Genomic DNA, 17588 nt, shown 5'->3' with positions numbered 1-17588 from the left:
TTTAATCCGTTCGAGACTGCTCACCATTTACCTGGGTGTCTATAACATATACATGTGGGGCTGAAAAGGCACCCTCCTTTCACATACGCAATACAGGCTTTTGGGTTATGGTGGTGCATAAAGTTACGGGCCTACCTAAAAGATGCATTACGTGCTATCTATGGCTTTATCTTTTTGGCCTGATGCTGATCTAAGACCGAGAAGGCCATCTCCAAATGTATTCACCCGGCACTACTCTTGACAAAGCAGTCTACAGCGATGGCTTGACATCCATCATGCCCACCTGGTGTAGCAGTATGGACGCCAGAATCGTGCAGCTGAGTGGGCGCAGTAAATTATTTCTGCTTCACACAACGTAGGAGACGAGCGGTATGTGACGCACCTGGACTGAGACCCCATTGTAGCAGAAATCGCCCTTAAATCTGACGACAAACTACCATGATGAGCCAGACCCGACCAGTGAAACCTTTCGTACAAGAAACGATTCTGCATGGGTTTTTCTCTTTTTATCCCTATTCAGGACTATATTTAACATCCATCACGTTGTACACTAGGCTCCTATACCCAAGTAGGGGCGTATCTGTTGCCTGCTACTGCAGTGTGTCTTTCAAGTGACTTGCCGCTTGCTTATCCTCTTTGTGGCTTTACCCGAGGATGTGACTCGACATTGTTCTTTGACTGTTCATTTCCAATGTATTTATTGTCCTGTCTTGATTATGAACCGTTGTCTGATAACTGCAAATGCGTTGCAGTAAAATGAATGACAACAAGTTTGGAAAACGAATGTTCACATAGCTGCCAAGGTTTCATATTGCTTATGTGTGACATTTTCATAATTTGAGTGCAATTATGAGTGACATTCAACGACTATGAGTGACACTTTCTTGCAAGCAAAAATCGAGCAATGAAGACGAGGGAAACATATAAATATCAGAAACAACACCCATTTGAGCAACGAGAAACTCCAAGAAGATCTTAAAATTTCTGCAAAACACCAGAAATGAAAGGGCGCTAACCTAGTACCCTTGTAAGCTGATAGTACTGTTAAACAAATGCGTAAGCAATAACAACTAAACAGATCCTGCCTTAGCCAGCCTGCGCCGACCGGGCCTCCTGGCTTCTCCCTGGCAATCAATCAAATGACTGCACGTCATGCAACTAAAAAAAGTACGTGCAGTAATTGAAATACTTCAGACATGCAGGTTACTCTGACTTCTTCACTGAAACGCGAACGTGACATTCACTTGCCTCATGTTAATGACATGCACTAAAAATGTGGTTGACATCCAGTGGAGCATGAATGACAGAATTAAAGAAGCACATGAATACCATGCATGCGTTGCTGGTGGGGACTGAGGGAGGGGGAGGGACTTAATATTTCATGGTGGTTGGAGGTAGGTTTTAGTTGGGGAGATTTTTGGTTTATTTGACGCACAGCTCTGGAACGACTTATATATCCTTGTACTATGCACTGTGTAATTGGTGGGGGGTTGTTGATTGCTCCTCAGGGATTATGCTGATAAATATTGTGTGCGGATATGTGGATGTTTGTATAAAAACTCAATAAAGTGCGTTTAAAAAATAAATAAAAATAAATGAATACCATGCATTGGAACCAGAATGGCATGCAACTAAACCTATGAAAGGTGTGTACTGAAATGCCAAAGTGCCATATATTGAAACGAGACTGCCATGCATTGAAACTTCCGAATGGTAGGCAATGAAACATGAACAGCACAACATGGAATGAAACTTGCAGGAGAAAGAGACCCGAGTGAGGAGCCTGAGCCGGCCTCACCAACTCACGCTGAACTCAATTGAGTGCAGATTGGTAGGGACTGCAATTATGCAGATGATCTCAACTGTATCTTTACCTACAGCAACGGCTGAATGATGACACACACTCCTCAAGAGCCAGAAAAATGAATATGGAAAAAGATGGCTCAGTGACACTAACTTACAACTTTGTGCAGACTTCAGACAGACTAGTAGTGTCTGCGCAGTACTGCAATTATGCAGAGGTCAGCGGCTGTAATTTTACTTGCAGTAATAGGCTGAATGATGAATGATGGACGAGGTATGGAAGCGGATATGTATGATGGCTTAGTCGGAGGAGATGGGCTAATGATAGATAGACGGTGTGAGTCTTTAAACTCTGGATCAGGTCACATGAGATTGAGTGTGGAGGAGGGAGTAATTTGCAGGGAACGACCAGAAAGTAATTGGGTGGCATACTGTTGGCGATTGCTTGAATTTAGTTTGTCACTAAAAATAGTGGCTTGTGTAAAGGGGCTAACAATGTTTCCTAGAAACTTCCAGAGATTTGTTCACAAAGTGCTGTCACAACAATTTGATTTCATGGTATTCTCATTTGAGACGTATGTTCATCCCAGGAATTCAACTGTTGCCCGTTTACAGGAGACTTTATGCATTCACTAGAAGAACACCGTAAGGTATGTATGGGCTTAGTTTTAAAGCAAAGGTCTGCTCTGCCAAGGACCAAACCTCCCGCTGAGGCTTGACAGATTTGTAGCACTTTGCTTTTCTGAGTCACCCTGCAGAAATACAGGAACAACTGGCGTATTATTAGCCACAAATGGCTGAGCAGTCAACCATTTTAAAAGTTCTTATAAAGAAGTTAAAAGGTCATGAGTCGGAGTGGCACTTACTTTGAATCAGGAGCGCCTGACGGAACTGTAAGAGCAAGCAGCGACGTGCTCCGGGCACTGGACAGCGCGATCGCGGTCCAGAAGAGGCTCAACTCGCGCTGCGGCGCCATATTCATGACTCCTGTCTGCACCGGACTGCACAATGTGGAGCGATCAAGTACCTGAGGGTGAGGCACCCATTACGCCCACTAGGCCCCGATTTGGGCAGCACGACAACGTGGTGCGAGCGCAGGCTCCCGACGGCTGCACAGTGGCTCAGACTGCTAAACTTTTCTTGTTCAAACTGTTTATTTTGCAAAAAAGACAGAAGGAGACTGCTCGTGGACACAGCGTTTCACCTACAACCCTATGGTAGGGGCCGGCCACGTAGGATAGAGAAGCTGTCGATAGGCAGCAGTAAGAAGCATAGCTGAACAGTATGTCATGTAAGTAACACAGCAAGTCGCCTACAACCCAATGTGGGCCGTCCGCGTCAAAGAGCAATTGCCAATACATATCATACGTTTGGAGAGAGCAGATGGCAAGTCAAAATGAGGAAGAGAAGATGGAGAAGGAGAGGAGAAGTAAGAGAGACAAAAAGGGATGGTGGGCGAGGGGGGGAGGAGAAAATACGCTAAGCGCCTGGTGGTGGCGAACAGCGTGCAGGAGGGGACTACTCTGGATCCGGGAGACTGCTAAACTTTTAAACTGTGCCCCCGCCCTCACGCTGCGATTGGACAAATTAGTGCTCCAGTTTACTGACTCTCATGACGTCAATCAGTGAATCTCGACTTGCCGCGCCGAGATGATGTGAAAGTTACATTTGTAGCAGTTCCAGAACGCCCCGCCAGTTAAGAGCTTTACTCTCCGTGTGGTGCTCATTTAGCAGGCTACGTCATGCAGAGGAGGCGCTATAAATGCGTGACAATACATTTCAGTGCAGTGATGCGGACCACCACACTGAAATGCGTTAGAGTCCCACCTGATGCGTGATACTTGGCAGGACTGTGTTCATGATCCAGCCTCCTGTTTAAGCCGCACCCATGACTTCCGAGGAAGACAGAACCGGCCCCTCCTCAGCCGCCACGCACTAAGCTTTCCGAGAATTCTGTCTGTTCTGGAGGCTACCTCGGAAGTCATCGGCACAGACAGAACATTCTTCTAATACCTGCATTGCCTCCACCCAGAGCCTCACCAGGGGCAGGGCACAAAATAGGTGTCCGACCGGAGCACAGCCTTCTAAGCCCGAGACCCCAGGGGCACTGCAAGCAGCCAGGCTTTCCAGCCGACATCCCTACCCATGCTAAGATTGCAGGGTCGCGTTTCCCTCCATCACCATGGCCCTCGACTCCCAGCATGCTTAGCTCTATTAGCCAAAATAGCTGGACAAACAGAAAGTCGGCCACGTGACTTGGGGTCTGTAGATAGCTATAAAGAGTCCAACCCCTTGTTCTGAACGGCTGAGGCCAACGAGAGGGGTTTGCAGCAGAAAGAGGTAGATGACACCCCCCTATCCACTGGCATTAGAATGAGGGATATTTTCAGTAGAAGAACATGGGGCGAGTTAGCATATTTACAGAGGGAGGGCTCCTTCACAACAGGTCTGAATCGGCCCCCAAAAGATTAGCCGAAACCCGAATTGTTCTTGTAAAAACCGCAGTGGGGGCACCGATTTTCCCAGACGCCGCTCCCTGTCACCACATTCCTAACTTTGCTGCCTATGGGGCCCCTTCTAAAGTCTTCCAGGGCACTGACTTACCAGGACAGACCAGGCCCCGTGTTTCGGCCTCACGAGGAACCTTCACGCCATTCCAGGAGCTGTCACAAGGACGTGCTAAGCAATAAACTTAACTGACGAAAAAAGCTGAACACTCACATTTGAACTACCAAGAGATTTCCTGGTCGTACAGTACAGCCAGCAGATGACGTGTATGACATGTACCCACTAAAGAGAGCGCGTCAAACTACCTACCCCAGACGGTTAATTCACGCCACAAAATATTGTATTGCATTGTAATTGCATTTATATAGCGCTTACTACCCCAGACGAGGCGGCGAAGCGCTTTTTCGGCGAGTAGCGCACTACTCCGGAACCCATAAAGGATTATTGTTGTATTAGTAGAGTGAAATATGAAAGTAATTTGAGTGGTGCAAGGTTAGTCAGTTATTTGGATTCAGAAGGATAGCGGAAGGATCATCAGCTCAATTCACCAAAAGTGACATCACACACCATTTACCTTTTACATTCACTCACACTCGCTTGCTTATGCATACGCACACAGTCACACATACACACACTCACTCTCACATAAACACACTCACTCACAAGCATGCACACAACATACATTTAAAAGCATTTTTTACTTACCTAAGCTTCTAGGCAGGGTTATATTCCAACTAATTGTAATCCATTAATCATTACACTAATAGCGAATAATAATATATTATTCACTGTTGATGTAATAAAACATTAACATAAAACAAAGAAAGTGGTGCAGCTGTGTTCCTAGCACTGATTTTGCCACCTCTGAGGCTATGGGTCGCAAAGGTAGGGCCAAGGGTCGCAAGGGGCAAGCCAGGGGTCGCAGGCGCGACCCTTGGTGACCCGTAAATGACGCCCATGCAAAATACGCAGTTTATTGTAAAATATAGCAATACAGAAAATTATTATGAAAAGCATCCTAGCAGCTTTGCAAAGCAGCAACAAAGACCCTGTGGTAAAAGTGCACTAATATTTTGATGTATCGTGAAGGCGGACCCTGAAGGTGGACCGCAGTCCATGAGAGGTGGTGTGTCAGGACAACCTAGGTCTCTACCCCCACCCACCCACCCTTAATCCTGAACTGTGCACCAACAACCACTGTTAACTGCAGGGACAGACACAAGTAGACTCACTTCCCACCAATCTGTTTCCACACTGTACCTGCTGAAAATATCTCTGCAGCAACAGCTAGAAAAGCGTCGGAAACCACAGTCTCGGAGTTCAGGGAGATGTTGAGCTGCCTTGCAATGTTCCGATAGATGTTGGGACGAATGTACTCCAACTCATCCCCTGGAAAAGAATAAAATGAAGAATTACCTGAAGCAAGGAGACAGTCACTTGCAAATACACATGACAGGGCTGGGCCACTCGAGCAGCTCACAGGCCACTGTGAGAAGACTGGATAAAGAATCTCTTGGGTGATGGAAAATACTCCAGACTGTCTTGCCGAATGGTGTCAAGATTCACTGATGAACTGTGACTATGTAGGCTTACTGGAGTATGTTTATGGCAGAGCTGGCCTGTGTTGGAGGAGCAGTGAGTGAGCAGTGGGCAGGTCTGGGAATTATCAGTGGAGCTGTGTGAGGAGGAGGCAATGATAAACTGCACTGGTCGAGGAAAGGATGTAAGAGGGGGATATCTCTGGAGGAGAGCTTGGGCTCTGATGGTGGAACAATGTAAATGAGAGAGGTATGGCTCCATCAGTTTCTTGGTGCCAAGAGTGAAATTCTTCCAAGGCTTGTGTTTGCTCCATTGCTTATTGATGCACCAGGGTGTGAGAACCTTCCAGGCCAGGGGCCTGTCCTTTGCGGGCTTGGGGCACCGATATTCCAGAGAAGGGGTCTGCCCCATTGGCGCATTAGTGATGCAAGGAGGTTCTAGGGGAGAATGGGCTTCTTTGATTAAACAGTGTGAGTCCAAGAAGTTTCCTGGGCTCAATTAGTAGGCCAGTGTGACAGTGATGACATTCCAAGGCAGGAGCAGTCTTCACTAGTGGAATGCACTGGTGACAGTATGTATTGTACGAGATGCTTCATGACAGTTCCTGAGCCAGGTCACTGTGGCAGGCCTGTCGAGTAAAGAATGTGAAAATAAGGCTAAAAACACAAAACTGTCTCGCCTGATGAAGGGGGTCTTACTAGGGACAGAAACTATGTTGATAATAAGGAGGCTTAGCAATGTATGAACAAAGAGCTAAGAGTTGGATGTGTACTAGGCCCTTCTAGCAAACCAGTCTGTGTCAATCGCCCACCAACTGGCTTGCAAACAGAGCTATATTTTGCAATTCGACTGCTGTACAAAAAAAACATTCGCAGGGTGTAAAAAAAAACTCCTGCCTCATGATATTGAGGTCGGAAGCATTTCGTGACACCCTATGAGTAACTGCGAATGTAGCAGTGAAGGCCTGTAAGATACAGTAGCCCACCATCCCAGAGTTCACATTATTTCAAAGGCAGTTTTTAGGTCGAAGCTGTCTGGTTTCGTACAGACATCTTGGGGATATTCGTAAAGCTGATCTACGAATACATTCCGCCATTGTTTACCATTGGCTTTGGTGGTTTGTAACTCACATTTCCTTACTTTCTATTTGCTAGCTTGGTTTGTTTTAGACTGTCCAATTTGAGTTAGTTCATTCTGTGGAGCATAGACTGTTTACTGTGTTCTTGTACAGTGCTCACTTTCTGTAAAAACAGCTTTAAAGTTTGTTCTTTTCGCATTTGCTGTGCATTCAAAGACAGAGGACAAATGTCAGGCTCTATTTTCCGAGGGAGCTTGGGGTTTACCTTTCCTTCTCTGACTTCAAAGTGAGAGGCTTTATCAAAAAATCTGGGGATGAAATAAGTTGTGTCTTTCTTTCCATCTGGGTAGGGTTTTCCAATCTTTTTCATTTGCTCTCCCTGCCTTTGTCACAGCTTCTTTGTTCTAATAGTGCTGTGACACCATTGGATACTGTGTGCTCTAGAAATTAATTTTACTCACTTACTAAAGGCTTTTTTGTAGCACGCAGCAACATTTAAATGAACTATGCAAATATTTCAGAATATATCAGAATTAGGAAAGCACAAATTAAGCATTTTGTTCTAATTCTGAAGTGTGCTGGAAACAAATATTTGAATACGATCAAAACAAATCGGTACACTAAGTGGTGTCATTTCCACAGATTATCGTTTGTGCACTGTATTGTTGTATCAGTAAAACTGTATGTCTGAAAATGTAATGGTCATTCCAATTGAAAATGTGTTGTCTGTAATGGCAGTGCACTACCACACCATGCATACTCCATTCTTCGGCACTCCATTCTACGCCCCTCCACTCTGGCACTCTTTCTGACTCTACGCCATTACACACCACTGTACGTCACTCTATTCCACTCTACGCTACTTTACTCCACTTTTTCACTCTACACCACTCTAATCCAATCTACGCCACTCTATTGCCCTTTACACCTCTCTACTCCACGACACTCCACTCTACGACACACCACTCTACGCCCCTCCACTCTATGACACTCCAGGACACTCAATGCTACACTATGACACTCCACTCTACTCTACAACACTTTCCTCCACTTTACGTTAGGCCATCCACTCTATATCACTACACTCTACGCCATGATATACCACTCCACTCCCCGACACTCACTCTGTGGCACTCTACTCCACTCCATGCCATTTCACTCTACTCCACTCTACTCCACTCCACTCCACTCCACTCCACTCTATGAGCTTCCACTCTTCGACTCTCCACTCTATGGCCCACCCTTCCATTACACCCACGACACTCCATTCTACAGCACTCTGCTCCACTCTTCGACACCCAATGGCCCTCCACTCTACTACCCTCCACTCAGCTCTACGACTCTCCACTCTAATCTATGACACTCCGCTAAACTCCACTCTACTACATTCTACAATACTTCACTCTACAATACTCCACTCTATGCCCCTCCACTCTATGCCCCTCCATGACACTCTATGCTACACTACGCCACTCCACTCTACGCCACTCTTTGTCACTTACTCTATAACACTTTACTCCACTCTACGATACTTTACTCCACTTTACGTTAGGCCACTCCACTCTATACCACTCCACTCTACACCACCCCATGCCATGACACACCACTCCACTCTACCACAATCCACTTTATCCCACTAAATGGCAATCCATTCCACTCTGCGGCACTCTACGCCACTCAATGCCACTCCACTCAACAACACTCTATTCTGTTTTACGACACTCAACTCTATGTCTTCCCATTCTATGGCCCTCCACTCTACGACGTTCCACTCTATGACACACTACTCCACTCTATGCCACTCCACTCTACGATCCTCCACTCTACAACTCTCCACTCTAAGACACCCACCCCACAGCACTCCACTCTATGGTACTCTGCTCTACTCTACCACACTTTACAATACTGAATGACCCCTCTACGCCTGACAATCTGAACCATTTAACACTATGCCACTCTACCCTTGTTTGCTCCACTCTACGCCACTCTGCTCCATGACACTCTATAACCCTCCACTCTACTCTATGACCCCCCACTCTACCACAGTCCACTCTACGACACTCCACTTCACTCAAAGCCATGACACTCGATGACACTACACTCTTCTCCACTCCACAACATTCTACTCCACTCTATGCCACTTCACAACACTCTACTCTATGCCACTCAACTGTATGTCCCTCCACTCTATGACACTCTACTCCACTCTTAGCCACTCCACTTTTCTCCACTCTACACAATTCCCTCTATGCCACTCCACTCCACTTTACTCCACTCTATGCCATTTTACTCCACCCTGTATCACTCCACTCTATGCCACCCCAAGACACAACACTTCACTCTACGATTCTCCACTCTATCGCACTTCACATCACTCCACTCCACTGAATGACCCTTCACTCTGTGGCACTCTACTCCACTTCATGCCACTCCACTCTATGCCCCTTCATTCTATACCCCTCTAATCTACAACATTCCACTCTACTCCACTCTACTCCACTCTACGCCACTTCACTGTAAGACACTCCACTCTATAACCCTCCACTCCATGACATCCCACACCACGAGACTTTACTCTATGGCACTCTGCTCCACTCTACAACTCTCTACAACACTCAATGACCCTCCAATCTGCACTCATTCAATCTACGATATTCCACTCTACCCCACTCTACTACACTCTCCGTTGCCCTACCCTAGTTTGCTCCACTCTATGCCACTCATCTCCATGACACTCTACAACCCTTCACTGTACTACCCTCCACTCTACTCTGCAACCCTCCACTCTACCACACTCCCCTTCACTCTAAGCCACAACCCTCCATGACACTATACTCTATGCTACTCCACTCTACAACATTCTATTCCACTCTATGCCACTCCATGACACTCTACTCTACTCTATGCCACTCCACTCTACAACACTACTCCACCCTATGCTCCTCCACCCTATGCCCCTCCACTCTACGCCCCTCCACTCTACGCCCTTCTATGGAATTCCCTCTATGTATTTAGTTTGTTATGAAGTGCTAACATGACCATCACGGTATCAGAGCGATGTACAAAGAGAGATCTGGAGAAGGTTACTGTACAATAAACACCTGTTACATTCGATCAGCTGTACATCAAGTTCGAAGAGAACGGTACAAAGCAGCAGATTACAATATAGACTAGGGTGAATGGCAATTACAAAAGATTTCTCTTATGCCATATGTTTTTCTCGTAGTAAGGCTTTTAATTCCTTCTTCAAAAGCCTGAATTAGGTACTTGTTGAGGGTGGTAGGGCGTTCCATATTTTTGGGGCAGATCCAGAGGAAGTGCGGCGGTGTGCTTTACTTTTGTTGAATCTAGCTGGTTCTATTGTGAGGGATTTAGCACTTCTGGAATCCCTTCCTTTTCCTGATAGCTTGATCCTATTCATTATATATTTAGGACCAGAATTATGGAGACCTTTGTGTGTTATGCATGCCACGTTCAGTTGGATCCTTGCTTCAACTCTGTCACCACTACTGAGATGCGAGCGGATGCAGCCGGACACCTCAGGGCAGACAGAGGGGCCGTCCTGGATCTAGTAGGACCGCTGTAGAAAGAGGCCCACCCAGAGAAATTTCCTGACCCGTGGAGTGTGTCGTGTCGTCATGCCTGGCGTAGCTTCGCCCCAAGGTCAGGCTGGGTTGTGGGAGGAAGGGGAGGAGCCGCAGGGAGAAGCGGCAGTTCGGGGATTGTAGGAGAAGAATAAAGCTGTGTCCTCCATTACGCCCGTGTCTGTGTCTTTCCTGGGCGCGGGACACAAAATTGTCGAGGAGGGTGGGACGCGGAGTCACCCCCTCTTCAATTCTGCAACTTCAAAAGAAGCGCGCGCTGCTGCAACCACGAGCGGAGCGCCGAATAGATAAAAGAGCGCAAAATAAAGGACAACACACGTATGCAGCCTGAACTCCAAGAGAGGTACCTGAGAGTCTAACACTCAAGACAGGACCACGACCCCACGGAGAGACGACACAAGCACAGGGGTAAGCTCTGCCACAATGCCTCTGAGAGAAGTGAAGCATGCCTGCATGGGTCCCCTTCGGCGGCCATCTTGAAGTCAGGCACGCTCCATTGGTCAAGCCTAGTCCTGACGTGGCAGCCATTTTGAAGTCATGCAACACACCAAATAGACCCCTGAGGCCTGCAAAAGTGACATTAAGCGGCTGCGGACGCCACTGAAGCTTAGTAAAACTACACTTGCGCCCCCACCATGTTGGACCCTGACTCTTCGCAGCAAGCGGTGCCTGGCCCGGCCCACAATGCCCCGCCGCCTGGACTGATGCCCATGGGAGTATGATACCTGCGCCACACTGAGCCACTACCATTGACGTCTGGTAGCAGCATGGGGCCCGCGTGGAAGAGCTGGCTCGAGGACTTCGAGGATTTCATGAAGGGGCCACAAGTCTGTGACCCCGACCAACAACTCATAGCCCTGCGCAATCTCGTATGTAAAGACATTGGACAAATCATCAAAGACCTGCCGTCGACCTATGCTGTGTCATATGAGAATGTAAGAGACGCGTTGAAAAAGAAATTCCTTCCCAAACGGAATCTAGATTATGAGTGCTACACCTTCAACCTCGCGTCTCAGGAGCGAGACGAACCCATGGGCGACTTCATCTCCCGCCTCAAGCGTCTAGCCCGCTATTGTGAGTTCGACAACTTCAACACGGATGATGCGCTACGTCTACGCATCATTGACGGATGTCAATCTGACTCACTACGTCGCCAACTTCTGAAGAAATACTTCACCTTAGATGAAATAGAAGAACTCACTCGCATTAATGATCAAGCCAAAGAACACGCAAAGAAAATGGAGGCCAGTAAATCCGAAAAAAAGGAACAAGCCCTCCGCGTGCACTCTCACGCACAACCAAGGCGCCACTCAGACCGACACTCATCTGGGAGATTCGCAAGACAGCCTCGCATGAAGTCACCTCGCCGAGGGACACAGAACAGTCACTCCCGTAGACATCCTCCACAATGCTACCGGTGCGGCCAAGACTACCCTCACACGGGTCAATGCCCAGCCATTGGGCAACAATGCCATAGATGTGGGAAAGACAACCACTTCGAAGCCGCCTGTCAAGCTCGACGCACGGAACCGAGACAGACCAGACAGACCACAGGATCCCGTCACCATACAAGGGCTGTACAAGGCCGGAGAGACCACTCGACGAGCTCGTCCACATCCAGTACCCAGTCACACAGCTCCTACCAATCTCAGCGCTCAACATCCAGAGTCGTCTCCATCACAAGACAGCGACGAATATGTATGCATGGTGGCAGACCCCATCTCTGGTTCGTAGCGTTTTGAGGGTGGGGTTTTTTCTTTCTGGGTTTATAGGCTTGTTTGGAAAAGCAGATGAAGGACAGTGGATCATCCGGACCAGCCTCGACATCCTTCTGAGCCCCCATTGAATTTCGCCGCCCGACCCTAGGGTTGTGGGCTGAATGGCTGTGTAAGAAACTTACGGCGGGGGGACGGAGGGGTGTGTCTCATTGATCTTGCTTGTTATATTATGCTGGTTGATTATGTAACGATTTACTGATTCCTGCAATAAAAATATAAAAAAAAAAAAAAAAAAAAAAAAAAAAAAAATGGTGGCAGACCCAGATAGAGAGAAGAAATACCCGCGACTCCACATTCGAATAGGAAACCACTTGGCCAAGTTTGTTTTGGACACAGGCGCATCGCTCAACTACTTCTGCGCCACTGAATACCAGAGCATGAATCCTAAGCCATCATCGAGGCATCGGCAAATGACGCCACAATACAAAATGTCATACATCGGGTTCGCACTAACTCGTGGCGACATCTAGAGGACCTGAAGATCAGTGACACCATCAACATGCAGGAACTTGCGGCATTCAAGCACGTCAAAGAAGAAATTTCCATCAGTGACAAGGGCCTACTATTAAGAGGTCAGAGAATTGTCATCCCTACCCAGCTGCGACAGGGAACTGTAAATCTGGCACACGAAGGACATTGAGGGGTAGTAGCCATGAAGAAAGCGCTGCGAGAGCGTGTCTGGTTCCCCTCCCTCGACCAGATGGTAGAGTCCACGCTTCGAGATTGCCCACACTGTCAACAAGTAGGGCGCGAAGACCCACACGCCCCCCTGCAGATGTTGGAACTCCCAGATAGTGTCTGGAAACCCGTCATCGATTTCTTTGGCCCACTGAAGTTGGGAAAATACATCATCGTTATCATGGACGAATACTCCCGCTTCCCCATCGCTCACCAGATTTCTTCTACCAAAGCAACCACCGTCATACCTACAATTGATCAAGCCTTTTCCGCATGGTGCATCCCCATGGAGATGAACACTGACAAAGGTCCACCATTCAATGGACAAGAATTCAGAGATTTCGCAAGACATCTCAAGTTCAAACACCGGAAAATCACTCCCCTGTGGCCCCAAGCCAACGGAATGGTGGAACGATTCACTGCCACTATTAAAAAGACAATACCACAAGCTGAGCTAACCCACCGTGATATTCAGCCAGCACTGAACGAAGTACTCCGAGCATACAGGACCACTCCTCACAGCACCACAAACCAATGCCCGGCCACCCTGATGCGCGGGCGGACCCCTTGCACCCGGATACCAACCACAGATGCCATTACACGGTCCAGAATCACGACTTCAGACCACGAAACCCCGGTCGAACTGGATCGAAACAAGAAGGCAAGAATGAAGGAATACACTGATCACTGCAGACACGCCAAAACATCCGACATCCAAGAAGGAGACTGGGTGCTAGTGAGACAAGAAAGGAAATCCAAAGCAGACAGCCGTTACCACCATCACCCACTACAAGTAGCAAGAAGGAAAGGGACTATGATCACGGCTGATTCAGGAAACAAGAGAATGACCAGAAATGTGTCACATTTCAAAAGATGCAACCCAACAGCCTACACCTGGGCTCGGAGACCTGATTGGGACACGGATGTGTCGGGTCAAGAAGAAAGCAGTCATGAAGAACCCCTACGAACCTTGGAGACACATGATCAGAGAAGTGAACACCCTCACAGTCAATCACGACCCAGCCGACCACGACGGGACATTCGGAAACTCATCCGACTCATTGAAGAACTATAAGAGAGACGCTGAACTTCTAAAATGCAAAAGGGGGAGATGTTGTGTCGTCATGCCTGGCGTAACTTTGCCCCAAGGTCAGGCTGGGTTGTGGGAGGAAGGGGAGGAGCCGCAGGGAGAAGCGGCAGTTCGGGGATTGTAGGAGAAGAATAAAGACGTGTCCTCCGTTACGCCAGTGTCTGTGTCTTTCCTGGGCGCGGGACACAAAAGAGAGGGCGCTGGAAATGTGCGAGCAGCAGCTACAATGAGGTTCTACCCTCTTGGTCTCCCTGAGGCATTTAAGGTATGTAACAATCCCTGTAGCAACAGCACCCTGTCAAGCCATAGCTCTACTCTAAGATGTGCTGTGTCACAAAGGGCGAGGGAGGGAACAGAAAGGGTAGCAGGCCAGACTGTCAAGTTCTGTGACTGCGGCGACACTGGCACAGAAGAATAGCATGGCGTTGCCCACCTGTGCAGCAAAAACTTTCAATATCTGCACACAACCTCAGTGCTTCATTTTACTTTGAGCAAGTGCACCGCCCATCCTGCCCGTGCAAACAGGTGTGCCGCATCAGGTGCCTTACTGTTTAATTACTTACAGATAATGTCATCCCTCTGAGTCTTAATGAACGAGGAGGTGTATGGGGAGTGAATGCTTTTACTGTTCTGCAGGTTTATTAGAACTTTGTAAATGCATTCATTCACTTGCATTCAAATGCTCACAAGTGCAGCACTTGTGAGCACAGCAAGAGTGCGGCACAACAAAAAGGCAAGAGATGTAGCCAAAACATTGGTAACAACCGAAGACTGATACAAACCACGCATAATCGCAGGAGAGAGCAAAGGAAAGACGCTGGGAGTTGTTTCCCGTGCTTGAAAATTGTTGAAGTGCAGATAGAAATGAGCAGGAAACAGATAACAGGTGAGCACGTAGTGACTGACTTCTGTATCTCTACACTGGGAAGAGGGTGGGAGGAACAGCAGGTGGTATTTGTGGAAGAGGTGTAGTGCAGCGGCCAGGGTGGCTGACTCCGGACCGCGGGCGCTCACGGTTCGATCGCCAGCGGCAGGTTAGCCCTGCACCTTATAACTCTGGGCAATAGCTCGCCTAATCTCCCCGACAGTCCCCAGCGCCGGGACACCTCATGTATATATATATATATTCACTTAAAAAACCATAGGTTTCACACATGTTATAGTTAGCTGTACATTTCACTCGTAAAAAACCAATGAAATTCCACGTTATAGTTAGATCAGGTAACTATAACTTGCGCGCCCACAATAAACTGCTGATGACGTCACATAGTACATCACTCATGACATGGTCAGTGACATCACTCATGACATCAATGATGACATCTGAAATTACACATTGTGGATTGCGGTCGCGCAAGTTATAGTTACCTGATCTAACTATAACGTGGAATTTCATTGGTTTTTTACGAGTGAAATGTACAGCTAACTATAACATGTGTGAAACCTATGGTTTTTTAAGTGAATTTGCAAGGTTTTGTAAATGATAATTCCTAACTATAACGTGTGTGAAACCTATGGTTTTTTCAGTGAATTTGTACGGTTTTTTAAATGCTAAGTTATGTATTTATTTTTTATTTTTTTTTCTGGTTTTTCACTATGCGCACACCCTGCGCGCACGGAGCGCTTCGCACACCGTGCACGCTCTGGGAGCACCCACGTTGCGCAGTCCATGCCGTGTGCGCCTCGCCTTTTTTTACGCAGTGACATTTTTTTTTCTCCCTTGTGGGTCATTTAATTTATTTAAGAAATGTGATTGTTACTTCTTTTATTTTTTTTTTTATTTTTTTTGCCGTGCGCGTACGGTAAGCTTACCGTACGCGTACCCCGCGATTTTTTAAAAAAATGTTTACATTTATTTTTCGTACTTTTGGGTCCTTCTTGGACCCCCTGACAAACACTAGGGGGTCTGCAACTCTCTTCGTTGCCCCCGTTTCACGTTCCCCACCTTTGTTTCTCAGTGCGAGAGACAGAAAATGGCGGCCGACACTTCCTGATTTCGACCGATTCGAATGTTTACAGTCATGTAACCACCAATCAGAATTGAGCTCGCGCACGGCACCGTACGCGTACGGTAAGCTTACGGTAAGTGCACGGAGCGCGCTTACAGATATATATAGTGATTTAAATGCTATTTTCTCAGGACCTACTGAACAGATTTACACCAGACCTACAAAAGGCACATCCTTGACCTGAGGACTACCTCTCTGCCAAATTTCAAGTAATTCTGTTCAGCCGTTCGGGCTGTAGCTGTGTCTAAAGGTCCTATGGAAAAATGCATGGGGAAAACGTGTTTTGGGACCCCCCTTTTTTCTCAGCCCCCGCTTGACGAATCCCCCCGAGACTTTCAGGGTAGGAGCGGAGCGTAGTGCCCCATTAGTTTTGAAAATTTCGCGAGGATTCGTCGACCGTCGCCAAAGTTATTCCAAATAGAATGTTGCGGATTTCCTATGGAAACACGGTCCTAACTATAACTATCTACTGGCGACCGCCAGTAGATTATATATATATATATATATATATATATATATATATATATATATATATATATATATATTCACATCTATAGAAAGGATTTTCACTGGACATGATCGTCCTTAGGTCTAGAGTCAGCCAATACCTTTTGAATTTACTAAAATGAAATGTATATTATTCTTATTTAAAGGGGCTTACAACCAGCGCTCTTCATCCATTGACCTGTTATTGTGTCTTTCACTTTTTAATTCCGCCCACCACACCATGCAGCGTTGCGAAATGGTCCAGCCCATTTTAGCCATTGCCTAATTTCTCTTGGAATGAAGGCATTCTGCTCTTTAACAAGGAGCACATCCACACACAAAGTAGTTACCTTAAGTGCCTCGAACTAGTATCGTGATGTGTGCATTTTGAGACCCAAACATCTTTTTTGCTTTTATTAAATGTTTTTTTATTTAAGGCCCTGCCTAAGACAGTTGTTGTGAGACACGTTGTTACCTTACAGTGGGCTTACAGCCCGCCCATTCTTCACCATTGGTTGGCTTCATCATTGCTTTTATTTGCTTGTTTCTAATTCATTAACACGTGTCGGCTTCACTTCCTTTTCTTTGGTTTGTCCGTCTCCTGGAGCATGAAGCCATTACTTATGTCCTTCCACTGCTGAGCTCATGGGCGTTACTTTTTAGGTCTCTCCTAAACAGTGCATGCACTGTCTCTTTGAGACCTAACAGTGCGCTTAGAGGGCCCCAATCGTTTACCAATGATTGGCTTCATTGCCACTCATTTCCTTGCTTCTTAGTGGTCAGCTGCCATAGGCTTCCTACCTCTTCATGTGTTACCTTCCCTGGAGCATGGATGTATCACTTGTGTCCACCCACTGCTCTTTTGTATGGGGGTTACTTTTTCTTTATCTTTAAATGCTCCATGAGAGTGCATTTTTTGTGCTGTTTACCTCATGTACTCACTCCCCCGCCGTGTTCCTCCACTGTCTACCCTCTGCCGTCCACCTGCTTGCCACAGCCCCTCCCTTCCCCCTC

The 17588-nt window shown here is 47.0% G+C and overlaps 1 protein-coding gene across 1 annotated transcript in view; it reads right to left on the bottom strand.

Moving 5' to 3' along the window:
* Nucleotides 1-17588, bottom strand: part of BOK (BCL2 family apoptosis regulator BOK) — a 184229-nt gene that overhangs the window by 126593 nt on the left and 40048 nt on the right. The window contains exon 2 of the mRNA XM_085634165.1: nt 5572-5700. Within this exon, the coding sequence (XP_085490291.1) occupies nt 5572-5700 (129 nt within the window). The remainder of the gene's footprint in view (nt 1-5571; nt 5701-17588) is intronic.

Source organism: Triturus cristatus, chromosome 11, assembly GCF_964204655.1.
Source record: "Triturus cristatus chromosome 11, aTriCri1.1, whole genome shotgun sequence".
NCBI classification, from domain to species: domain Eukaryota; kingdom Metazoa; phylum Chordata; class Amphibia; order Caudata; family Salamandridae; genus Triturus; species Triturus cristatus.
This window is presented reverse-complemented; position numbering and strand designations above follow the sequence as displayed.